General features: G+C 39.8%; 1 protein-coding gene across 9 annotated transcripts in view; it reads left to right on the plus strand.

Annotated features, from left to right (window-relative positions):
* Positions 1–26434, plus strand: part of SMOC1 (SPARC related modular calcium binding 1) — a 159477-nt gene that overhangs the window by 80422 nt on the left and 52621 nt on the right. For all 9 annotated transcript variants that reach the window (XM_068193247.1, XM_068193251.1, XM_068193244.1 and 6 more), the window contains exons 4-5: positions 9584–9683; positions 12085–12132. In XM_068193247.1, coding sequence (XP_068049348.1) covers positions 9584–9683; positions 12085–12132 — 148 coding nt within the window. The remainder of the gene's footprint in view (positions 1–9583; positions 9684–12084; positions 12133–26434) is intronic.

Genomic DNA, 26434 nt, shown 5'->3' on the forward strand with positions numbered 1-26434 from the left:
TCTATCCCAGGAAAAAAAGCAGTCTATTCAGGCTGTTTCTTGTGCAGGGTACTTCGTGTACTCTATGTCTTGTAGTGGTTTGGAGGACTGGCAGAGAGGAGATGAGACTGCTTTGTTTGGGTTTTTGATTCCTTACTCTTCAGTTGCTGAAGTTTGCCAAAGCAGGGTAGAAATGAAGAGTGATACCTGGTTCTGTTACCACGAGCACATTGAGCAGTGTCCTAGTGCTGACTGAACTGGCTGTTAAAAATGGGTCATGCACAGTTTCCTGACACAGTTTCATGCTGTCTGCCCAGTTTTGCACGCATCTAAAAAGCCAAGAACTTGCAACCCTCTGACCTCTACTTTGTGGATATAGGTAAATCACAGAATGTTTTTTGCCTACCTTTCCATGCATCTAATACTACTCTAGATAGCTTCTCTCTTGGAGAAATTTTAGGATACATTCATTGTTTGCAAGGTCTTCTGCAGGTAAAAAATTCCAAAACAGAATCAATATTGGCTTAAAAAAAAATGAGAAAGGTAAAGAACTTTGGATTTGGTTCAAACATTTTGTGATGCCTGTAGGGATAGGAGAGGAAAGATTTTTTTTTGTGATAACCCACCAAAAATTTTATTCCCCTCCTCAGCCTTACCCTCCCATTATCTGGTGTGTGGGAGTGTTTTTGTTTTGTTTTTGTTTTTTGATGATGAGGTGGAAAAAGTTGTATTCATCCTGCAAACTCTGCGTGCTTCTTTAGAGCAGCCTTCTGTTTCTGTACTGTGTGGAGAAGGTTGGGTTAAGAGAAGATGGCTACAGTTTCTTGCAGTTTCACTGCACTTTCAATTGTTGAAATTTGATTTTGTGTAGAGCTTCTCAGATTGTGTTGGCACTGGAGGCTAATGTTTATAAAAGCTAGCACAGTGGGCCAACATGGAACAAAGTGTTCCATGTTAAACTTCATAGTTCAAGAAAAAAGGGGAAAGGAAAGCCAACTTTGAAATGTCTATCACCTGTCCATCAACCTCTTGGAGAGGAAAGTAGGTGAAATTTTTATCCTTATAAACTGGACTGATAGTATAGTTGATAAAGCTTTGTTTCAGACAGGTTTATTTTGAAGGTTGGTACCAGTGTCTGGATTGTGGAGAAGTTGCTGGACTTTTCCTTGGCACATTCCTTAGCCGGTGTTGGTTGCCAGTTGAGGGGCAGCATGAAACTACTCACAAAAATTGTGTGGTGTCAGTTGGCAGCCAAGTGATTTTTCACATTCTTCATCCATTCAGTTCTATCTGTGAACAATAAAGTGCTTTTGTTTTACCTGGTGTGATGAAGGAAGCCTCTGATCTCTTTGTATCTGGAATTAAATGAAATTCTTATAATTCCTTGGTTCATAAAAATACCCTGTGTTTCACATACCTCACAAACCAGCTTCATCAGTTATATTGCAGCATTTAAGGTAATTGTCCCTGCATAAGATTTAAGTGAAAAAATAATGTCCAAGAAAGCTAACTAGTTTCAACCTGCTTTTGAGACAAATATTTCCTTTAGCTTCTGGTCAAAACGTATTAAATTTTGATTTTAAAAAAGATGTATAAAAACCAGAATTTTGGTGGACAGTCTAAGCAGTTTTGCTTGCAGCAACTCATTAATAGATCTCATCTGATGGAGGTATTTTTGATACTGCATCTTTTGTGCAGAAAATTGAAGCTCCTGGGTTCTGCTCTACAGGGAGGCTGTGTTCTTGTGAAGTCTGGAGGCCTTTCTGAAGTCAGGTCTGGATTGTTGTTTATTGTGTTCCAATACCCAGTGCTGCTCCATCTAGACTCCAAAATCTCTGTTGGGAAGTCTACAACAGAACAGCATCTCTCAATGAAATTTCTAGGAAAAATACCCACTGTGCTCTTCAAAATGGAATCCCCATCCCAACAAGAGTCTAATGCAGATGCACATGTTTCGGGATATATAAAGTTGGCTAGAGAGACTTTTTCAGCTACTTCCCCCTTTCTGTGTAACTGTTATTGAAAGGGAGTTTTATGTAGAAGAAAAATTCTGATCAGAGAGGAAAGAAAGATGCATGCATGTATTTAGAATATCAAATGTCTGAATTGTTACTGCATGCATTCAAGATGTAGATGACTTGCTTTCAGGTCACCTTGCTGAGCCTACTGAACACAATAGGTATTCAGGCCCACATGGTTGTCCTTGCTATCAGACTTCAAAAGAGTCTGATTTTTAATTTAACTAATTAATTAATTGTTGGAAATTCTTGAAATTTTTGTAGGACTGAAAAACAAGAGCAGTAGAGATGTGGGAGAATTAGGTAGTAGTAACTATGTTCAGAGAACCTGCTTGGCCTTAACAAGACTGAACTGTTGCTTTTGTAGTTCATCATAATTATCTTGATTAGAACAAAAATGCAATCACTCTGGGTAAACATTGAAGGTGGGGCTGTTCCTCTGAAAGCAGCTCAAGTCTGCCCTTTCCAGCTCCTGGAGTTGTAGCCAGTTCAATAGTGAATTTGGGGCTGGATGCTCTGCAGACTGGACGGGGCTGAAGGGTGCTGATGAGAACACAGCTCCTCTGCCGCTCTGTGAGCGGGAGCATGTGCCATGGAGGAGGACCATGCTGACTTAATTCCTCCTGCTTCCCTGCAGGGTTGGATCTACCACAGTTAGATGTGGCAACAAGGGTGAAAGGGAGAAGGGCCTAAAGGCAAAGGCCTTAGTTTGGCTTGCATTTATACCCTTTTGTAGAGAGACATCAGGCATATCTTAAAACACTTGTATGATCTGTCTGGTTTTCATTGCCTGTGAAATTTAGACCAAAGTCAGTGTTGCCACTGATTCTGTTGCTCAGCTGATCAGTTTTCCAGTTTTCTTATGCATGATTAGGTATAATCGGGTTTGTTTACTGCATCAAGAGGAGCTGGCACTTGTCAATTCACTGGCTGTCGTAACTGTTTATATGCAGCATATGTGCTGCTTCCCTTATTGTTGAGTATGTGTATTGCAAAGATCTTATCAAATCCCCTTTTAGTGCTACTTGCGCATCTACAAATGTGACATGGATTTCCAGGGTGAAGAAGTGATGCCGCTTGCAGGCATGATGGGATGACTGTAAATGGGGAAGCAGGCCTGATTAATTCCTCTGGAATTGCTATGTCTTTATATTTCAGTCTGTGTGGGGAACATTATTTCCTATAACAAAATCTCTCTACATTAGCTCACAGAAATATAAGAAGGCAGATAAAATTTGAGTTATTCACAACATAAGAATGTTTGTTAGATACGAGTAATTTGATTAATTGTAGAAAACTGAGGTCATGTACTCTTATACAGAATTAGCCATGGCTAAAACCAGTTTGTATTCCCAAGACTTTTGCCTTTTTGCTGGTATGCTGTATTTTCCATAAATGCCATTCCTTTTCCATGCTGCACTTAACCTGCTGTGCTCTGTTCTTCATAAACAACAGGCACTAGTGGGTAATCTGCACACTTTCTTTTGCTGCCTAGTGCCATTGGGCTTGTTGCCATGGGCTGAGGGAGACTTGCATTCTTCATAGTTTTTCCCCAAGCAGTTTTTCAGAAAAGGTTGCTGAGATTTTAAATGGGATCTGTTACAGACAGATTAATATGAACATGAATAATGTTAATCCTGCCTTGGGGGTGTAGTTTTGTGGGACTTTGTGGTATGTCTTGCTGTTTGCTGTCACCTTCGACTGTCTAGTTGTGGTTTCTTTTCCTCACAAGTCTGCATAAAACTGACTGAGGGCAAATCTCCTTGGAGAGTTTCTTTGAGTTTAGGGTTCTTAAAATCTGGCTCCTGGTGCAGCACTGAGATTTCTCTTAAAGTGAGTGTGTTAGTCAAACCTGTGGTCTTATGAGAGGATCAGTGAGGGGCTGACTATCAGAGCAGTTCTGCATTATCAGATAGCTTCCAGAGCATTACCACATCTTGTAATATAAGTCTGCTTGGAAAGAGTAATCTGTATTATGGTCCATACCAGTAGTTTCACTCCACACTATGCTAATGCACATAAAATGTCCATTTTCTCCCAAGTTCCCCAAACAGCCCTTTATAAAGATGTGGGGAACACTTTCAGCCTTCAGTGTGACTTCATGATCCAAGTCTGCTCCTCTGTATTGGTTAGTGTAGCATGATGCTGGGCAGAATTACAAACTCACTTCTTAATGCAGCAAGGTACTGTGTAGACATGTCCTTCATTCCCTGGATGCTGTCTGTTATTCCATTATTCAGTGCTCAGATTCCAGCAATAATAAGCTCTCAAAGAATTCACCTCTCCTTTCAGAAGATTACAGTCTATCTTGCTAGATTAAAAAAACTCTTTATAAAGCATCTGGTTTTTAAATGATGGCAGTCCTGGCTTTTTATTTATTAAAAGACATCCCTTCTGTAAAATATGGTAGCTGTAGCTTTCTCTGAGTTCTGCTCTGCAGGTTTACTACTTAAACACTTACTTTATTCCTGTGGCTTTCATTATGTTTCTCATTTGCATGTTGTGCTAAAGATAAACCTTGAGTGGGTAAGGAGGTAAGAACTTTGGTTATTTATGGCGTTTCTTCAAAGAAGTACCAGTCGAGATAGCAAAGGAACAGGTTCTTAAAGCGGGAGTGGTCATACTTAAGGAAAGTGACAGTGTAAGGTCATTCTTAGCTTCAAAGTGTCATATTCTGTGTCAGAAGCAGAAAGCCTCTCTTGAGGACCCTTTTCCTGAACTAAAAATAACGTATGTGTCAGCATGTGTGATGGGAATGCCCTTGGTCAAGCTCTTTTGCCTCAGATAATTTCTTTCCCTGGTTAAATGAACAGTGAAATTCCCATGGAGCAAGCATTTCTTGAGTGGTGCATAGACTTGAGGGAGGTGGGTGCTGCATAAAGCCCTGGTGGGAATATTTGCACAACACTGCACAACACCATTTGTGAAGAATTAAATATGAGTGGAGAACAGAAAAAGTGACAAGAATTGTTTAAGGAACTGCAGTCCTGAAGAGGCTTAAACACAAGATGCAGACTAATTTATAGCTCCCCTAAAATTGCCTATAAAGGTAATGCAGGCTTCTGACAATGATCAGCTCTTAATGTAGCAAAAACTGTTACAAGATGCAGGGTCTAAGCATTACAGCAAGACATGTGAACCAGAACAGAGGATCACCATGCAGAGTTAAGGTAAATGGCCATCAGTCCAGTGTGCCGGTTGTGTACCACTTACTTAGGTCCAGAGGACTTTCTAGCTGAGCCTCAGAGGCTTGAACAAAGGAAAGTCTTGATTAAAGAATTGCTGTGTCACACTGGCTTCTGCTCCCTGGGTCAGACTAGATGACCTGCTGGCTTGGAGCTATTTATTTAGCTGTTTTTACAGTGTTTACAAGGAGCACCTGGATGCAGCCAGGATTTGGAACCTTGCCTGGTTCTGTGAGTGCAGTCAGTAGCTCTGCTGCCTGCCCTTAGCCTCAGCAGTGCCATTCAAAAAGTGGATGTATTTTTTCTTTTCTCATAGAAGTATAGCTTTCTATACAGAATGAATGTTCTTCCCTTCTCATCTCTGCCCTCCATTGTGGAAGTAGCCAGGAAATGTTTGTTTGATCTGTGATGAGATAGGAATGGGTTGCTAAACATTTCATCTGAACAACAATGAGAGGCTAGTCTGAGTGTTTCTATTCCTGTTGTCAGCCCAGTGCTTGTCCAAGGTTCCTTCAAGCCTCTTACAGCAAACTACCTCTTCCTATAACTCTATGGAAACTGGTTTCAGCCGTCGCAGAATTCCTGCTTTGCCTCTGTTCTCTCCATGATATGTGTATACAGTTTCTCTCTCACTTCTAGTTTCTATTTGAACAACATTCCCTTGATCCTCATTTGTCAAATAGTTATAAAGGGATGCTGCTTACTTGTTTAGAAGCTTTACTTGGGAATCAGGTTCTGGCATTTCCAGTGAGATACCGAGGACACACAAAGAATGGCTTCTTTTTCCCCTGAGGGACTTAAGAGGCGGCGTCATTGCCCAGTGACTACTCTTTTAATGCTTACATATTGTAAGGAGTTTTATGAGAGGTTTTTAATTGTACGGCCAGTATATTGGCTGCTGTTTGATTTCACACATTATAATGGCAGGGTGGAATAGAGAAACTGCTGCTACACTTTTAATTTGGGAAGTGGTGATATGGAGCAATTTTTCTTGGGTTTGTCCCTCATGCTTTTCATCCTTCAGTTGAGACACAGGTAAGATGTCCTAGCTCTCCATGAAAAATAAGAACAGTGTCCTTCTGTGTGATCAGGGATTTGACTGCTTGCAGTGCTTTAAAATGCAATTGGATTTTTTTTTAAATGTAGATGTTAATGGGGAATCTGTTGAAGACCTCAAATGATTTACAGGTTTTATTTATCTGATTTCCTATTATGTAACTTACAATACAGCTGTTGAACAGATGTGTGTTAATCAGAGATAACAAATTCTGTCATGTGCCTTTCCAGCAGTAACAGGCATTCTGTAGCTGTAGCTTGGTTATCAATCAACTCTATTAAGTATGTAAGATTATATTTTAGTATATAAGATTGTACTTCCTCTGCCTCAGTGCTTAGCTTTAGAAGAGTGAGAGCCAAAAAACTCAAATACACTTTTTCAACATGTATTTTGATAGAGTCAATAACTGCAGGTTAGATCTGTGCAGTAAACATCTATCATGCTTGCATACTTTCCTGATGATAAGTGTTTAAAAATCTCACTACTTTGGGAGTAGGATGAGAATGAGGTTGAATTTTGGGTTGACAATTGATATTTTATTTAGAAATAAAAGCTCAAATTTAAGATAAAAGGACAATTTTAAAGTAAACCCCCAAATTTTGGCTATTCATTGCCGGAGGTGCTCTGAAATAGTTGACATTTTATGTTTGTTTGCACACGGTGCTTAGAAAGGGTACTGGATCAGCTATTGCCTTTACACTTTTTTCAGTGTCATACCAGTCCTATGTAAGTGATGAAGTGTATACCTTCCCTCCCAGCCTTTAAGCTGCAAACTCTCTGCTGTAGGCCACTGTTGTTATGACCCTAAATTGTACTGAGACCTGGTCAGGTATCATGGTGAAAGGTAGCGTGTCTCAGTATGAAGACATTCAGGAAAAACAACTGCACTGATTCTTGAGATTTCTGAAGTGCCCATTCTTCATGGCTAGCTGTCTGGCCTTTAGGATAATGGCTGTGCTTTAATTGCAGCTGTTATCAGTAGAAGGGAAATCCTTTGGTACTGCAGTAAAACATGTGGTTGTGGTTGTTGTGAAAGTGCTAAGTGCTGTCAGTCTCCGATTTTTTTTCTTCCTTTTTCTAATGGCAATTTCTTTCTTTTCTTAATGGTAACATGGGGGAAGAAAAGGTCATGGGATACCAGTCCAAGGAAGACTAGCATTTCTTAGCCTAGTTATTTACTAAATTACTTCACTTTTTTATGGGTGTAATGTACTTCGCTTGCATAAATGAGTGTATGTAATTCATAGTTCTCCACTGAGGTGTGTTACATAGCATACTCTTAGTTAATGCATCTATCTTGAATTTGTGTCAATACATTTCTTTTTTTTTCAAACTCTTCTGCCATGTACTTTGTTATTTTTCCAAAGGTTTGGCTAAAGGACTATCAAGTGACTAATACTTGAGTTTTTTAAATGCTGGGTACACTGGATTTTTTTGTATAACATAACGTGGGATGGTCTTGCCCTACAAATTTGAGACCCTCTCCTGGCATTTAGCTCTATCCCTTGGTAGGATTTTTACAATTAGTGCAGCTTTTTGTGCTGTTGGGAATGCAGTCTTGTGTACATGTGATCAACAAAGATAAATTCTAAACACAAACCAGAGCAGATCCATCACATTTGTTTTGAGTGTTCAATTGATTACATTGAGCAATAAAAAATATTTTCTAACTTGATTATTGCTTATTATAGTCATAATACTTCTGAGTAATTTGCAATCAATATTGTGATATATTGAGAGAAGAAAAATGAATCTGCAAATAGCAGTGACAGTGACTGCAGTAACATGGGTACATGAGATGACTGTTGATTTTGGCTACTGAAAGTAAATGCTTGAGGCAAAATGATTGATTTGCACTTTAGTAAAACCCAAGATAAACAAGTAAAACCCAAGAAAAACACGACGTACTGTGTTATAATTGCTCTTAGATCATGTTTTATGTGATATTCAAAGCCTTTAAAAAAATCTGTCATTAAGTCTCTGAACAAACTTTGCTACCTTAGGGCATTGAAGCCAGCTGTCAGCGAGGGGGAATGACTGGTTTTGCTCTGAAGGATCCCTAATGAGGGCACCAGCACAAACACCCCATCACTCTTCTCTTCTGTGTGAAGAGGACTGGAATTAGAAATTGGTTTCAATGAACTTGTTTGGAAAAAGAGAGAATGGACAGAATTCATTTTACAAGTAAAATAAAAAGGCAGTTTCTGAAATGGTCTCATTTCATGGCTTTTTTTCAGAAATGTATTGAAGGAGCCACCTCTAGTCTATAGTAACAGGATGTACTTCTATACCATTTCAAGGTACTGATGTGCATATTTAACTACAACTGAAAGTATGCTTGTTAGAAAGAATTTTGAGACCTGTTAGTATTTGCACAGATGCCTGTACAATGATAGTTTACTTTTATCTCAAAGATGTCAGAGCCATCCTGAATTTCATCCTGTTGCTGGCTGCTCTGGAAGCTGAGGCAAAGGCTGTCATTAGATTTGTTAGGCTGAATGAAATTTTAGTGGTCCTGTATTAATATCTCCATAGATGTTACTAAGATCAGTCTGCTAGATCAGGACTCACCTATTTTTACTTGAGCGGTTCTGCATCTGAATTTGTAATTCTGGTGTCTTTTTGTGGTGAAGGAAGGAACTGGGCAGCTCTAGATGTTCAGCTCAGAATTAGAGCTTCAGAGTCTATCAAGATGAATTTTATACTGTGTACCTTTTGACTCACTAGAACCTTCATCAAACGTTCTTAAGTCCCTGTCAATATATGAGGAGCAAGCACGTTGGATCTTGCTCCTGCTGTGTAGTTTGACATAGTAACACAATAGAGCTTAAATCTATCTGGAGAAAGTTTGTTAACCAAGTCAGTATTGTGCTTTTCCAGCCATGTCATTGAATAAAATGCTTCTGAAATGCCTACAGATGCTGCTCTCAAGCAGTGGCTATGGAATTTTGGGATAGGGTGGCCTTTCCATAACCCAGCTGGGATGCAGCGGGACAAGTTTTTAATAGTAAACAGTAAGTGGGATGCAGCAGAGGGTGGAATGAGCTGAGACACAACTGCTGCATCTCCCAACTAAAGTGTTCTCAGATGATTACTTGTAACTTCTTTTGACTCCTGAATTTCAGCTACAGGAGTTGGAGTAGGAGAAATCCCCTTTCTTTGTGGGGGGAGATGAGGGAAGAAAAGATAATGATATCAAAGATAGTCTTCTGTAAGACCTTCTTGCTGTGCAGCATGTGTTTGTGATACGTCTGGGGTGGGACTTCAGTAAGATGATGAATGATAATAAAGTGGTTGGTGATAGAGTGAGAAATGAAATGCCTGCTCTTTGTTTTATTAAACAGGTGCAGTGCCATACCTACACTGGATACTGCTGGTGTGTGACACCTGATGGCAAGCCTATTAGCGGCTCTTCTGTACAGAACAAAACTCCTGTATGTTCAGGTACTGTGGGAGTGGCTTCAACAAATACTAACTTTATAACCAGAGGGCGTGGGTGAATGCATCCTTCTGAGAGCCCAGTCTTTTCAGGTGACTTGGCCAGTTTACCCCACTTAACGCTGCACTTTGGACTCTGGCATGTCCACCCTGCAATTAGGATACAGACACTTCTGCAAGGCTCAGTAAGAAAAACCACTGAGTTGACAACTTGGGGCAGCCAAGGCAAGAGTCAGTGTTGCTGTGCATATCAACACCAAATATTTGCTGAACAGATGGGATAAATTTTTTCCATGAGCAATATTGTAATGAAATGGTTCTTGGGCTATATTTTGTGGGACATGGAGTAATTTTTTGTACAGAGTGATTTCAGTTAATGCACGAAGGTGGTTCTATGCAAAACTTAGTTTCTGGAGTCCTGCTATTATAAAGAATTTGGGTCTTTTGGCCACGTTGCTTAGTTTTAGGGTCCCTGTGTTTGTGTCATAGGGATGGACAGCACTGGGCTTACACCACAGCTCACAAGAGGAAGATCCAGACCCAGCTGTTTCTCGTGTTTATTAAGTGATGTGTTTCTGGGTGCTCAGCCTGACATTACTTTGTTGCCCAGCAGTTTATTGAGACCAAATCCACAAGTTTCTTTAAAAAAGAGTAATGTTTTTCTTTCTTCTCCACACCATTCGATATGGTAGTCCATGGCTCAAGTGGAATGAGATTGGGCTTCAGATTTTCATATGGCCCTGATCAATAGTGGTCTAGTTTTGTGAGCTGTTGTGAACAGTCCTGCTGTGACAGCAACACTGGAATTGTGCTGTCCTTCTCACTGTCCTGTCTCCCCCCCAAAAATAAAGAAGAAGGAAAAGGCAGTAAGCATAGAAATGTGTTTCTAGCATGTTCGGTGATGCCACGTGGCTTCATGCTCTACAATCTGCACCTTGGGGATTTTAGTATGGCTCTTCTCTCACACCTTGCAGTGTTTGCCCCTTAGGTAGGAGCATGACAGCTGTCAAACCTTTGGGATTTTGATTTTTTTCTCACCTTACCCGCTGTCCTCTTGGCTGTAGGGTGTTCTGTGGTAATAAGCAAACTTGCACTTAATACTTGTGGTAGTAAGTGACTGGCATAAGGGTTTGAGTTGAGTGGGAGAGTTGTCTGAGAACCAGTGACCAAATGTACCTTGAGGAGATGCTTGGTTTTTCACAGGCATGTGGAAAGAAAAAAATTAATATCCTATTTTAGTGTAAGGTGCAATCCTACAGTAATTTGGCTTAAACCTTTAGAATATGGCTTTATGACACCATTTCCAGTATATCATTTTGGTATGGTAGTTTTTAGACTTTTACTGATCTATCCACTTAGTCTTGTGCTGTTTATAAAGTCATGTTGCAAAAAAGTAAAGCCATGCTGTACTTGTAGGACACAGATGTTAGACATATGATGACTAATACTGAGTTTGTGCTTACTACTTGTAATTCAGCAGTAGATCTGTGATGAACTGATCTGCAAGTGAAAGTGTCCAGGCAATAGTTTACCTTCAGAGTTTGTCTTGATCAGATTCTTGAGGCTGTCAGAACTGCCTTCTTTAAAGCTGACTTTTGATCCATGTTTCCTGAATGTTATCATTGGAATTGTTTAGTAATGGTGCATGGAAGAATCAGTTTTCTGTGAATAAAGCTGTTAAAAAAAAAAAGAAAAAAGGCTTATAATAGATTTTTATACACTTTGGTACTGGATTTATTTGAAGAGCTTTTATTACCTGTTCAAGTTTTAGCAGAAAACTGTGATGAAGCACTAAAGCATCGTGCAGAACCAAGCATGGAATCATACATACTGTGTGAAGATCTAAGTTATAATAAACAACCCAAGATGTGTTCTGTTCAAGTACATGCTGGATCTTACTTAGTGTCCCATTTCAAACAGCTGGGGATGTTCAGGGGTTGGTTGAAATCCATTTTCTGCAAATTGTCCCGCTTAATCCCTTTCCTCTGGAATACTGTGCTTGCATTCCCTACACACTCTCCCCATCTGCTTTTGATTTGTTCTTCCTGACATTTGCAAATGAAAGAAGTGACTCTTGCTGATCTTTCCTTCTTGCCCTTGGATTTATTCCAGGTTTCTTACTAGCATGATGCTCTGTTGAGGTCTTTCAAATCACTAGATCCAGCTACTAAAGATTTCTTGTTTACCCTTATCCCAATTTAATGTGTTAATGCATAAAACTTCCTTATACATTTCATGTTGGTTGAAGCCACAGGCTGAGTCTTAAATGGAGCTGTTGACATGTAAATAGATGCTTTATGGGTTGAGATATTTGACTGTATTATTGTGACATTATATGCTCTGTGTGATCATACAGCATCTAAATGGATGTCTTTTTTTCTTCTTTTTTTTTTTTTCTCCCCTTTAGGTTCAGTAACTGATAAACCATCAAGCCAGGGTAATTCGGGAAGGAAAGGTGAGTGGAGTCCTGTGCTTCACCAACTTGTTTTGCAACAGCCAAGTCCCTTAAGATAGCTCAGAACATGGGTTCCTAACCATCTCCAGGGTGCAGGGGTGGATTTACCACTTGAGCTCCCCTTCAGGAGGAGGAATAAGATGACTGTTCTGCTCCCTGTGGAGTAGAAAAGGGTGTTCTCTGCTCTGTGATTCTCAGCTGAGTTGAAGTACAAGAAAGCTGAGCTTCCCAAAGGCGTGGCTGGTTCAGAATAACCTCTGCTTGTTCACTTTGAAGTAACATACTGAGCATTTCTCAGTAAAATCCCTAGAGATTAGGAAGGCTGTCAGTATGATCTGTACTCCAGGAAACAGGAGTGCCAGTGCCATGGTTGTGGCTTTGTATGCGTTGAAAGTTGGGGTTTTTTAACAGCGCATAAAACCTTCTGGCCAGCTGGAGCAATGCTGGATTAAGCCTTAGCAGTGCTTGGAAACCTCACAGGCATTGATTCTTCTTCTTTACACTCCTGTCGTCAGTCCTTGCCCTTCTTGAGTAAGGCATTAGATGGGTCATTGTTCTTCTCCTGTGAGTATTCATAGCTCTTCCCCATGTCCTCTGCCTTGCATTCACTGAAATGGTTCTGAGAGGGTTGACCACTGAAGTATACATTGAGAAGCAGTCAAATATGTCTTTAGGCCTTTTCTACACCCTAATTTTCAGCCTTTTCCCCCTCTAGCCCCAGTGGAGAGTCAGCTTTTGAGTTTGTCTCCGTACTCCAGGAAAACTGTGCTGAATACATCCTCACTTCTGCTGGTGAGGATCAATGCTCTTTCCTGGGAGAAGTTCCTCTTTTGATAAGCAAAGCAGGATTTTTAGTGCTAACTCTGTAAACCAGTTATTCCTGACACTTCAAAACGAAGGAAAACACCGACTTTGATGCCAATACTTTGAAGGACATCTTCCATGCTGGGAATGTCAATCAGGTCCTGAAAGCACTTAATGGGGATTCGATTGCTCCGGTCAGAGTAGAGATGTATTTTGAGCATATCTATTCTGCAGCCTATTGCTTGTATACTATAACTTAAGGTAAGGAGAAGAAATATGTGAGGAAAACTACTTAGTTGAGACTGAATGCTGAAGCCTGTTTCTTATTTTAGGTAAGGATATGTCTCTTTAAACCTGTAATTATGCATTAATGTGTAACTGGCACCTGAACACATGGTTATAATTCTGTTAATGCAGTCATTGCCAGTCTAGCCTGAAGTACAAGCAAATCAAATAGCTCTTGAAATCTGCATTATTTTGGAGTTATTTGTAGGCTTTTTACCTGGGTAGTCCTGGTCTGTTCTAGAATTGAAAGCAGCTGACATTGGATTTCATGAGAAACAGGAGCAAAAGGGGAAAACATCTGAACTTGTTTTTTCTTCCACACTCCCTTTATTAACTCAGGGGTTGAAGCATGCAAAAAGAAAACTGTAAATTGTATGAACTAATTTAAAATTTGTAATATAAATTGGTTATCCTTGGTGCTGCCTGTGGCATCCTGTTTCAAGGATGGTATGCTTGGTCATGTGGCTGCAGAAACATCCTGTGCAGTAGCTGTCGAAGGGGAAACATTTCCCTTTGGGCGAGCATGCTTCAAGCAGTCATGTAAACTTTCTGTCCTGCAGTTCTGAATCTGTTAGTATCTGCTAGAAACCTACACATAAGCAAGTCTAGCCCTATTCCATCATGTTAGAAAAATACTTATGAGCAGCTATTCAATGGGTCTTTTAAAATCAAGAGGGCTTTTAGAAGCTGTAATAATTTGGTTTAAAATTTGATGGACATAGCATTACTTTTTCATCTAGTGGTGAAAATGACTAATTTAAAAATGAATTTGTCCTTCATATCAGTTTTTTTTTTTTTTCTTGCCTTAAGTTACCTTAATTCAAAATTCCAGTATCAGGTCCTGTTGGAAGGAAGCTGGAATCAAGAACAGCCTGGGTTTCTTGAAGTGAGGTGGTTGCTGCAGGTCTTGCTTCTCTGAATACTGATGGCAAGCCAGCATGCACATAACCATTTGTTCTAGCTGAGTGTTCAGACACTTGTTGCAAAGATTGCCCTTTGCAAGGTGACAAAAAGAGCAGGATAAGGAGAGGTCCAGCAGGAACTGAGTCAGTGATGACTTTTCTTTTCTAGAGGCCCAGCCTGGAAACTTCTGATATCTCTTTGAGCAACTGCCATCTGATTTGAGAGCTTTTGGAATTTTCCTATTGCACAGCAGACTCCTCCCTCGCCCCATCCCTGAGTGAGAGTCTTATAGAGCGTATCTGGCACAGAATAGATACTCTGAGGAAAACAAAGAATAGCTAAGACTTTCAAAAGTGATTTCTTTTTTTTCTCATTCATACAGGAATGTAAAATATGAGCTAATAAACTTCGTGCCTTTCAAGTCTTCAGGGCAAAAGGGTGGAGGCTGCTCTGCCTTAGGAGCAGTGTGGATGGGTAGGCTTATGCTACTGGGTAATAAATGAGGGCTTTACTAGCATATTAGCTCTCCTTTAGAAGAAGCAAATTAATGTTGGAAGGAGAAAAAGGTTATGGGTAGTAACTGGTTATTGGTAATAACTCTTTCTCCAGATCCTTTGCCCTCTTTTCCTTCCTGTTGAGCTCTAATTTCTGGGGCTCAGTAGGTATGTTGGAGTACCAGAAGATATGAGGTGACATATGATTCCAGTCACAGGCTCTCACTACTGATGAGAAGAACACAAAATGGCTTGATGTTTTGTGGCTCGGCACATATATCCAGAAGGTGGTTCTGTGGAGCTTTCTGCAGAGAATAAACAAGCATGCTGGCAAGAGATACTTTTTATTTCTAAATTCCGTGCTCTGGTTATCCATATTTACATGGCTGCTATTGCTGTATGATGCAATGCCAGTTAGTCATACAATTTGCCCCATAAGGTAATTTAAATCAAATTAAATTGGCACCAAACCTAAAACTTTAAAATAGGCCATATTGATTTGTTCTGTGTCTGAGAAGTGTTCAGTTGCTGGAAGGCAGAACAGACCTGGGCCTGGGGAGATGGAGGTGTGTTTGCATGAGGTGGAATGGAAACCCAGGTCCTCCAGGGCATGCTTGCTTTGTGACTTTGCAGCTCAGAAACTTACCAATGTCCTTTTTGTGCTGAATTTGTCCCACAAATGAAGAACAAGTTCCCAAGAAATTTAATTGCTCTTCTGTGAGATTAGGATATCCAGAACCTGCAGATTTCTCTTGCTTATAAGGAGCATCTTGCATTAATTTGCTCCCGTTGCTGCTTAGTTTGATGGTCCTGAGACACTATGAAAATGCATGCTGTCCTCTAGAGGTTTGTATCTCCCCAGTCTCTCCCACTAGGATGATGTTAATGTTTTAAGAAGCATTGAAAGGCCTCCTTGGAGCCAACCTTATTGGATTTCTTCCCTGTCTAAAGAATGCAGAACATTCCTTTCCAGCCACAGGGAAAGTATGCCATACTTTGAGACGAAAGAAGTAAACATGAAACAAAATAAAATTTTATTTTCTTTATCTGGGAGGTGTTGGAGCTTTAGTTCAGAATTAGCATATTGCAATCAGGAGTAGGGTCTTTTACAATCACCAAGAAGGTTTTAAATGTAGTCTGGTTAGGAATCAGAGGGATGTAAAAAACAGCCATGTATCTGCTTATCTCTGTAAATTCACTTGGTCTTCCTTCTTAAAACTGGAAACAGAGTCAATTAAAAGTGAGTGAAGGGGAAATATATTGAAGTGGGGATATTGGTTCATTAGTAGTAATTGACTCTTCTGGACACTGTATGATATTATTTTAAAACCAACTGAATGAAGTGGAAAAGGATGGATCCCAGTAATCTGGGATTTACAGGTGATGCAACTGCAGGGTAAATTTGGGCTGGAGTACCTTTCTGTGTCAGTCATGAAGAGTTTTTAGTGGCATGAACTCCCTTTTTGTTTTATAAAGTCTTTATCAGTGCAAAACGTTCCAGGCCTGTTTTGACTTGTCTTGTTCCCCTCTTACAGAAGCTGACAATAGCAGCTGCAATTGCCCGAACACTTGTTGGTGAAATGTAAGCTCTGATGGCCCTGCAGAAAGTAAAGCCCAGGTTGAGCTTGTTGTACAATTACTGTCTTATGTGTAGACATGACTCTTGTATGGAGCTGCAAAAGGCTTTTTCTCAGTGAGTTTTGCAGCATATAAGAAAACACTGAAACAGTTTGAGAAACCTAAGATGAGCAACTTGAAATTCCTGCTGAGAAACCTAAGATGAGCAACTTGAAATTCCTGCCAATTAAGCATGTAGAATTGGGTTCCTTTTTGTGGGTTTAACTGTCAGAAATTAGTTTAAAGGCAGGCTTTGTTGGCAGGAAAATCCTGGGCTGCAATTGTGGGCAAGTTGGCCCATTCTGTGGCTTTTTTCGTGCTTTTGTCCAAGAGTCTTACCTCTAGAAAATGCTAATGGCCCAGTTATGCAGCCAACAGACTGAGCAGTTTGAATCAGTAATGAACCATTAGTGTGAGTCAGTAATTAGGCTGAGCAGTAAAGGGCAAACACTCTCCTCAGGCAAATGCAAGCAAAGGAGGCTTGTACTGATGAAAATAAATGGAGCTGCTTGTACCTGGGGACCTGGGAGCTTTCTCTGCTGGTGGTAAGAAGTCAGGTGCAGCTGGTCCTAATTCACCTGCCCTCAGCTTGCAGGGAGAGGAGCACATGGCCTCCACAGAGACAAAAACCATCAAATTGAAATGTGACTAAAACATTGAACTGGGACTTTGGTCTTCACCTTCTCCAGATCTTTTTGGGTTCAACTCAGTACTACGTACTGAAACACAACTGTGCTGTTACACAAATCGAGCTTCAACTGCATCTCCAGCCTCATAAACACTGAGAAAATGCTTTGGTGTCTTTAGCAGTTAGTGGAGAATACAGCAAAGAAAGAGAAATATTGTGTGGCCTTCATCAGTAAGATGAAGTAAGTACAACTTTACTGAGGCAGTATGAAGTCAAGTGATGGTTCTAGTCGGTGAACACCATCTTAGGTTTAATTTCTTGCAGAACATTAGCAGGTAGCAAGTCTGCAGAGCTACCCAAACAATTAATCTGGATCCCTTATGTTTAGTGAGTGTATATATTTAAATAAAAAATATATATACTAATTTAGAAATCCAGATGGAGAACTTTCATGCAAGTATCATTTTCTGAACTGTTTAACTTCATCATGTAATGTTCCTAGACCAGGACTGATGTGTTTTTCAGGTATTTTATGGGTAAAGTATACACATGTGCTGAAAATGTGCACAAACAGTTTGATGCTTGTGGATAGAGATGAATGTGTAGCGTAGCTCAGTGGAAAGTCAGACTGTACTGTGCATATGTAATAAGTCTGCTTCCTGAAAGCAACCAATTTGCTATGTGTGTGTGCTACAGGAGGGCTGCAGGTCCTTCAGATGGGCAAAAGCTTGATTTGTTCTGTCACATGGTGATGGTGACAGTTTCTTAGTCTACCCTGTTAAAATCTGATGGAGTTAGGAAACAATCTATGGGAGAAACCTGAATATGTTTCTGCTTTTCATGAAACTAGGATAAAAGGTCAGTAGACTGAGAAGTTATGGGGTTAGTGTGAAAAAACAGTCCTGCAATAGCTCAAGTGAGCTGTGAGCAAAATTTCTGTCGATGGAATTTGTAGCACATAAGATTTTGGTTAGCTCATATTTGTATTTCCAAGCAAACTTAGCAGTGGAATTGAAGTTTGCTTCCCTATTATAAGAATAGTTCTGTAAGAAATACTATTAACTTAATCAGTAGTTTTGCCAGCTTGTAAATAGTCAGAATTCTCTCTGGTTCCTATTGTTATCTCTATACTGTATATAATCTACAAAAATATTTATTAAGTTCCAGTTAAATGTAGCTGTAGAAAGCAAGTCAATTTCACACGTATGGTAGACTGTAGTTTGCCAACGTGACAGATTTTATTAGATAGCAAGAACCCAGCTTTTAAATGGGAATTGTGATCAAATTTTTGAGAACAGAGGAATGTAATTTTACAAGTGTATATTGGATAACTTTTCCAGAGCAGAGCAGTGTTCTAAAAAGCACTTAGATATATCACATGAAGCAAACAGATTTTTGAAGTATTAAAGTCTAGAAGTAAGACTTCAAATTTGTTACATAAACAGTAGAACTAAAAACAATCCTTTTGGTTCCCCACATTGCTGCCCTGTCTGAAATTGTTTAGTTTTCATCAAGACTTTTTTGTGGGCCTCAGAACATATGTATCAAATTTGAGACTGGAGAAAGTTTCATTGGCAAGTATAAAAGGCAAATTCTGTTTTAAAGTGTATTTTGTTTGATACAATGCAAGAATTCTGCTTTCATCTATAAAGCAGCAGTTCCAATCGGTAGCTTAGTCTATATAATACGACTTAATAAAATTGTAGTTTACAAGTGTTATTATAGCAATCTACAGACAACTCCTGTCTGTAATGTCTTAAGAACAGCTGTAAAGGTTTTTAAATTATTAAGTCATGGTATTGAGCAAGCTGGTGAGTAGATCTAATAAGTAGACTAACAATTGATTAAACAACATCTGCTAAGGTATTATTAACTGTTTATGTGCTATACATGGATTTCTGATGTCTGATCATTACAGCTTGCAGAGAAATTGAATAAATTTGGGGTCTGTCAGTTGGTTTTGTTGTTAAAATACTTTATGTAGGCTCAAACTCTTTTCTCTTTTTAAAGAATTGTCGACATTATTCTTCTCATGCTTTATACAATCTAGACATCTGAATGTTAGTGTTGTTTTCTTTCAAATCAGTGTAATGCACCAGGAAATGTGTTTTGTCGTGGTGCAGGTGTTTGGTCAAGGGGCTGGAAATACTTTCCTTTCAGCTCCTTTGCCCCATGAGCTCTGTCAAAGTTTTTCTATAAGAGAAATAAACTATGAAATTGTGATGGGAAATCTTGAATGCATGCAGACCATGTGTGCCCTTAAATAAGGTAGGGAGAAGCTGGAGAGACAACTCCAATGTTTGTTCAAGTTCTGCGATGTCTCCTAGGGGGATTAAAGATAGATCTTTACAACAGATCTATCTGGAGTAACAGCTTTCCTGTGTGCGCTCATCTGGACTTTTGTTCTATGTTGACAGCAAGGGAGCTGTACTGCAAAATGCTTTGATAAAGGCTAAGGATAGAAGTCTTCCCCACAGACTGAATTTTTCTGGGCACTGTCCATGTCTTTTATTACATGTTCCTGTGCTCATCTTGGTGCTCAGTTTCTGATGGGACCTTCAGGTGCTGCATCAAAGCAATTTGTGTAAGGACTTGACAGGTTTCATCTTGACTGTTCAGCTTCTCACAAATATGCCATTAAATGAGATGATTCTTAAAATCAGCTGTCTCTGGTTCATTTTGAACAATACATCTGTAGATGTCTGGCAGTCTGTAACTTGAAGATTGACCTTCACCTTAAAATAAAAATATTCTAATGTTGAGAATGCGTTGTCACTTATACGCTGTGTACACTGAGGTGCTTTATTGGTACATACTCATTTCCTTCTGAAACACATTAGGTCCTTTGGAGGTCCTTCCAGCACTACTGTTACCATATCTGATTCCCTCTGTTCTCCATTCCTTCCCTCACAGAGAAGAACTATTCCTTTGGTTTCATAATCAAATAGAAAACCTCCTTTAGACAATATTCAGATTCTGGGGTGGAAAAGCTGGAGCTATGTAGTTAGAGAGCAAAGTTGTGCTCACTCACTAAAGCTCTGACACTCCTCTTTAATGATCCAGGGAGGAAAAAAAACCTGTGGAAACAAGCAGTGGAAAAACATATATTTCCCCCCTCTCCTTTTTCTTCATTTTCACACATGCGATACAGATATAACAGTGAGGTATCCATTCTCTTTGCCTGCAAGGAAATGAAAAGGCATATTGTAAGCCCAAGGCTAGTCTGGTTGTCAGCCAGGAATTAGTCCTCTAAAGGAGAAGGGGAGAGGGGCTGGCGAGAGAAGAAGCTGGAAATGAGGAGCTAGAAGGGGGAAAGTACACTCTGAGATAGGTTGGCTGCACATGGCTAGAGGTGGCAGGGGTCTTGTGCTTCCTCAGTATGCAGGTGTTGGGAGAAAGGAAGGCAGCTTATACACAGGCATGTGTCTGGGGGAGCAGGGTCAAAAATTTAGACTATTTACTTAATCCCTTGGAAAGGCTTTTTTCTCTCCTGTTTTCTTTTTGTGTTTAACAGACTGCTTTACAGGGGACACGTGTGGTAATTAACACATGCAGCTGTAGGGCTTCAGCCATATGTCTGAATTTCAAATGGCCATTGATCTGGCAAATTTCTGCTGTCTCCAACCCCCCACTTATAGGCCTTGAAGATGTGGGAGAATTTATAGAGTCTTTACCTTGAAGAGACCAGAGCTGGAAGGAGAGGAGTGAAAGGGAATGTGAGTGATATTGGGGAGAGAAGGAAGAAAGCGTGGTGCTGCAACCACACCATTCCATGCCCCTTGCCCCAGCTCACTGTATATTATATTATTAGGTAGCTTTTGAAATGTTTCCAAAGCTAGGGATCTTGTTATTATTATAGAAAGCTTGCATAACAATTGTTAAATATTTTTCCTTGATCAGAATCACAGTGTTCTTGTGGGCATTTCAGATGTACTCCCTTTTCCACAGCTGCAGCTATCTGGGCTCTTGCACAGCCTGAAGTGACAAGGTGGTAGTTGATTGTGGACTTTGAGCAGCTTTTCAGGAGAGGTGGTTGAGGAGGGGGTGTCTGTTTGGCTGTGTGGAAACAGAGAATACTTCACATCAAAGCAGAGGCTCCTGGAAAAAAAAAAGTGATATATTGTAGGTAGAATAAAACCAGAGAGGCTAAACTAAACAATCATAAGGTGGTTGTTGCTTTTGCCAGGAGTGATCAGGCAGCTGTTGACAGTGCTATAGAGCTTTTTGCAAACTTTGCTCAAAGTTTGGGGCAATGTCAAGTGCTAAAAATCTTGCTATGAGATATGGTGCCTTAAGCAAAATATTTCGTTGTGTGGAAACTTTTTTGCTCCCTGCTTTATTTCAAATGTCACTCAAGGCAGTGAGCCAAATGGAAGATGGTTCAAAATTAAGATACTGTAGCTTAAAAATCTGCAGTATCTATAATACTTGTAGTGTTTACAGGGTGAGATATAGAAGAGTTCTACTAAGAACAAAGCTGTAAAAACATTAAGCATCTCTTCCTCTACTTCCCCTCTTTCAATCTATTTTTAAACATTCTCAGTGCTACCTATTGCTGATTTCTTGATCTCATCACTCACTCTACAGTGTAAATAGTACAGACACTTTGGAGGTGTTTCTGCTTTGGATTAAAAAAAAAAAAAGCCACCAACAAACATTCCTAACAGTCTATATTCCAGCTTTTGCTGACTGTGATTTAGTCAGCCTGTAAAATATTGGTAGTCTGTTTCTCTGTGTTGTGCCTCTTCTCTCCAGTTTCCCTAAGAAGCTTAGTGCCAGGACTGTCTGGAGCAGCTATGTATTACATTGACTCTTCTAACTCACCTCCCTTTTCTCAGTTTATTACTACAGACAGTACTCCTTCTTGGGACAGGATGGCTAACATCCCTTCTATGGATTGGCAATAGCTTTTCCAAATAATTTGGTTGTAACCTATATTGATATGCACTTGGATGCAGTTTTCTAATTCTTCTTTATTCAGTGTTTATAACAGCTTATTTCCTTTCAATTGTTAATCTCCCTGAAGAATAAGGTTATTTCAATCCTTCCTCTCATCTTCATTACCTTGATCCTTTTCTGTAGAAAAAAAAGGAAGTGCTGGATTTACAACTGTATAATTTCTGGGTTGTATTTACCACAGCAAAGCTTTTCTATGCCATTTGACCTGTGAAGGTGTCTGCTGGTCAAAATGAGCCTTGGACACTCTACTTTGAAACTGACTGCCATCCCTACAGCCAGCTGCCCTTGGTACTTGATAAATATGTCATCATTCTTCAGCAAATGTGTTAGGTAGTTATGATTTTTTGTAACAGGTAGATTTTGGTGCTATGTGTTATGACCATACCAAAAAACTGTTTAGTTGCACTGATTCTTTTAGCTGTGCCTCCAGTTCCCCTCAGATGTGTGTCTCAGAAGGGGGATGGCATCAGACTCTTGAAGGACACCTTAAGTACACAGCTGAATGAAAAATATTCTTTGCTCCCATTGGGAGCCTCTTTCTGCAGCCTGGATGTGTTTTTTTAGTTTTGAAGGCATTCCAACAGCCTTCCCAGGTGTTGTTGTAGCTGATTTTTTACACAGGGAAATTGTTCCTGGTTCATAAGGAGAAGAGCCACTTTCCATGGTGGTCGAGATTCATTTCTTTAGCTGTGCAGAACATTGCTAGCAGCTGTGAAACATCAGTCTGCAATGACAGGCAGGCTGAGATCCTGTCTGAAAACTTACCAGATGACAGAAGCAGAGCCTGGAAGCTGAGCTGGGACTCTGAGCTTTGTTCCCCTTCTCCTTTCTCAACAAGTAGTTGAACTAGAGCGTTTTAAACATTCTTACGTTGCTGGTGAGGATGGGCTCATAGCTTATCTGCTGCTAGATACTATGTTCTGAAATTATCTTAATTATTCATTATTCATTATTATAGTGAAATAAACATACAAGTCACTGTATGGCACTTACATGTAGCATTTCTAGGCAAGCTGTTCAGTGGGGCTAATGGACTCTGGTCCACAGAGGGATTTTAGTGTTGTCCCTGCTACTGCATAGCTTATTTCAGAAGATATATGAACAAAGTAAAAGAATGAATTTTGAAACCGTGGGATTGAGAATATGATCATCTTTCAAGGTAAAAATACTGTATAGCTTATACAGTAATTAAAAAAAAAAAAAAGAGAATGTTTTGGTTTTTAACTCAGTAAAGTAGCCAGAACAGCAGCTGGATAGAAAAATGCAGCAATACCAGGGAAATAGTCCCTTCTTCCAAAGAATTGCAGTATTTTACCTATGATGGAAGGGAGGAACTAAGCTCAAAGGGAGAAGAGTTTGAATCTGATATAGTGGAAATGGTAGATTAAGAAAAATTACTTGTATCTTAGCAGCTCCCTCAAGAGCCTTTGAATGGATATGCAGGTTCTTTTATTTTTTTTTTCTTTTTTTTTTTCTCCTCCCTGCAATTTGAGCCACTCTGGAAGTGAACTTATGGTTTTTGACTTAAATCAAGGCAATTAAAATCACTGGGAACCTAATTGTCATTCTCTTTGAGACAGTGACATAAGTGTAGGCTTGGTTCTATAGGTCAGAGCTGATGGCAAGAGCATGTGTTTCTAAGTCACAGGATGATTTCTGTTTGCTTAAGGATTTCTGTTTGCTTAAAACTACTGCTGGGATTGTTACAGAAGGGTGAGAATAATAAGCCTCTGAAAGTGGGGGAGGGCACAGTGGGGACAATGTCTTCACAGTTTGACAGTGATTCCACGTTGATCAAGAATAAAGCTTTTTGTGCAAATCTGAACTCAAGATAGTCTCAAAAGTAACCTGACCTTTATTACCTGCTTCACCTTTTTAACAGATAAGGTTCAAATCTGGCCTTGGGCATTTATTTTTCCTATTACTTCCAAATATTTGAAGAGACCTATTTTGCCTTTTGGGAAGGAGTTTGGCTGTGAAGTCTGAAAACTGTAAAACTTCAGTAAGGTAAATCTATACGCAGTGACAGGTCTTCTCCATTTAAGTTTCCTTGCATTTGACCTCAGAAATGCTCTGATAATCAAACTAAAATCTGATCATATGCTTCTTTATCCCATATCTTATATACAAATTGCTTTTATAGAGAAGATCATCTCTGTGTTGGAGTTTGGCCCAAAAATGATCTAAGAATTCTGGTTCTAAACAGCAGGACTGTGTACAGGTTCCTTATTCTGAGTTAAATCTGTACTCAGGCTACCTGTGGGGTACTGCTGCTTCTTGTCCAAAAGTCCAAGCCTGCAAAATTGGTTAAAATTGCGGTTTACTGTTTACAATTTGGAGAGAAACTGGCTGCAAACCAAGAAATCTTATTTCACAGTTTTTGAGGTTTTGAATCCCTCACTTATTGCTCAGTAGAATGAAAGAGAGATCACACAAACTTGTGGCTCCCTGCTGTCCTCCTAAATTAGTTGATTACGCTGTGTTGGGGATTTTAGCTTGAGAAAGGGGAGAGCAGAGGGTGAGTCTCAAATTTGAATTAGGTGAGTGCTCTTAAATAATGGCTTTAATAATCTTAAGGTAGTTTGTCTTCTGCTTGGAAGCATGCCCATACACTTCAGAAAAATGTTCTTTGGAATGATACATTTCTGTAAGTGTATTAAAACAACAACTTTTCACAAGTAGTGAAGCAAAGTTTGCTAACAGTTCAGCTTAATTCTCTGATCTTTATAGCTGCTGCTTGTTCAAATAACCTGTAGTGTCTCTGCATTGACACCAAAATCCCAAGGAGTTTTGCCATCAAAATGGTAAAGTGTAATGGCTCAGTTTTCAACTGCCTTGTCTTCCATGCAGCAGTATGAGGAAGATATTTTTTCTCCCCAGAAAGGTTTGCACAGCTTTCAGAAGGGAGTCAGGTATTTTAAGTGGTAAATACTGTAAGGGCTTGGTTCAACCTGCAAAGTTCAAATCTGAATCTGGATCTGAACTTTCCCAGAGGCAGGGGGTGGTTTTGGACATTGTATTGGTTTGAACTATTATAGTGCAAGCTCTGAAATGCAGGTCCAGATGTGGGCTGGGGTTTTGTATCTTTCCAAGTATGAGGCATTAAGGGTCACTTTTACATGACACATAATTGCAATAATATGAAACTGGATCTCATGTTGGGGAAGGTGTCTACAATTTTATGTTTGAAGGGTAATACCTTGCTATGTCTTAATTTTTCAAAACAAGCTGTTCAAAGGCTGCAAAGAATGACAGGTTTGAGAGGAGGTTTCTTTTGGCTAATTACTGTAGAACTGCCTTTAGAATTTAGGCAGTAAACAAGGACTTTGGATTTTAGAGAGATTCTGTCTGAATCTCAGGATTCAATAGTTTTAAAGCCACTGAACCCTGGAGACTAGAGCATTGCTATTAATGAGTGCTGCTCCAGACTGCTTTTGACACGTTTGCTTTTGAAGGACCAGACCCAGGAAGAGGGAGCTCTTTGTTTGTGGTCAGAATAAACTCATTGTACACCCAGACAATTAACTCTTCAGTCGGCTTGCCAGCCTCTGTAAAGCACTCCACTCCCCTCTCTGTCTACCTTCAGTTCTATTCAGACACTTAAGCACACCAGTGTTTTTTGTTTATTATTCTGAAAAAGTCCTTCACAAGAATAGTCGAGCAGATCAACATTGTCCTTCCAGCAGCATTTATCTCCGCCTGGCAGTGAGTGTGTCAATCAGGAATCAAAAAGCCAAACAGAGGAGGCTTTGAATTGTGTCACAGGGGTCAGAGCTACTTCCAGCTGTCTGTGCATGGGATAGGCTTTCTTGCAGGGCGAAGAATTGTGCTGCCAAACAAACACTGAGTACATTGGACCACAAAGTCCTTGGGGCTTCAGTGGCTTTTTTCATGTTGATGCACCTGCGAGGGAGATGTGAGAAGGAAGTGGGGGGAACTAATGCCTTCCAGAAGGCACAAGGAAAGGCTCCTTATCCTATCTGGTTGATATCTGGAATGCAGTGCTGAAGTAAAGGCTGCCCACATCCATATGGCATACAGAATAGTTGACGTAGGAAGAGAAAAATTACTGCAATGACAGTGCAAATCAACCTTTGCAGTCAGGAGCTCATTAAGCCCCACAGAGCCCTTGAATGTTTAGCACTTAGTCATATTTTCCCCTTTTTAAGCAGAATTCTACTTCACATATCCATGTCCAAGTGTTTGGGGGTTGTTATATCCAAAGGCAGCACATTGCTGCTGTTTTCTAAAATTAAAGCAATAAAGAGTGAGAACATGGCTTTTCCTGATTTTGTTTAAAAAGCTGGAGTTTTTTGTACCAGCTGTGGGATCTCCATGCATAGAAGTGGTTGGACTTGATGATATTAGAGGTCTTTTTCAACCTAAATGATTCTGTGGACAGGAGTTTGAAAACTTGGTTGGAAGTCTATCTGCACTGGTATGTTTCTATTTCAGCTGCTTGCAAAAACTTACCTTGATTGGCCAGATTGAAAGAATTTTCTTTGCATGAATGCTTTCTGCACTTATATTGGCAGTATATGTCTGTACATAAAAGTTGCATAGACTATTAAATCAATTATGACTTGCTGAAATTGTTTCATTTAATGTAGAG

This window comes from Anomalospiza imberbis, chromosome 6 (assembly GCF_031753505.1).
Source record: "Anomalospiza imberbis isolate Cuckoo-Finch-1a 21T00152 chromosome 6, ASM3175350v1, whole genome shotgun sequence".
NCBI classification, from domain to species: Eukaryota; Metazoa; Chordata; class Aves; order Passeriformes; family Viduidae; genus Anomalospiza; species Anomalospiza imberbis.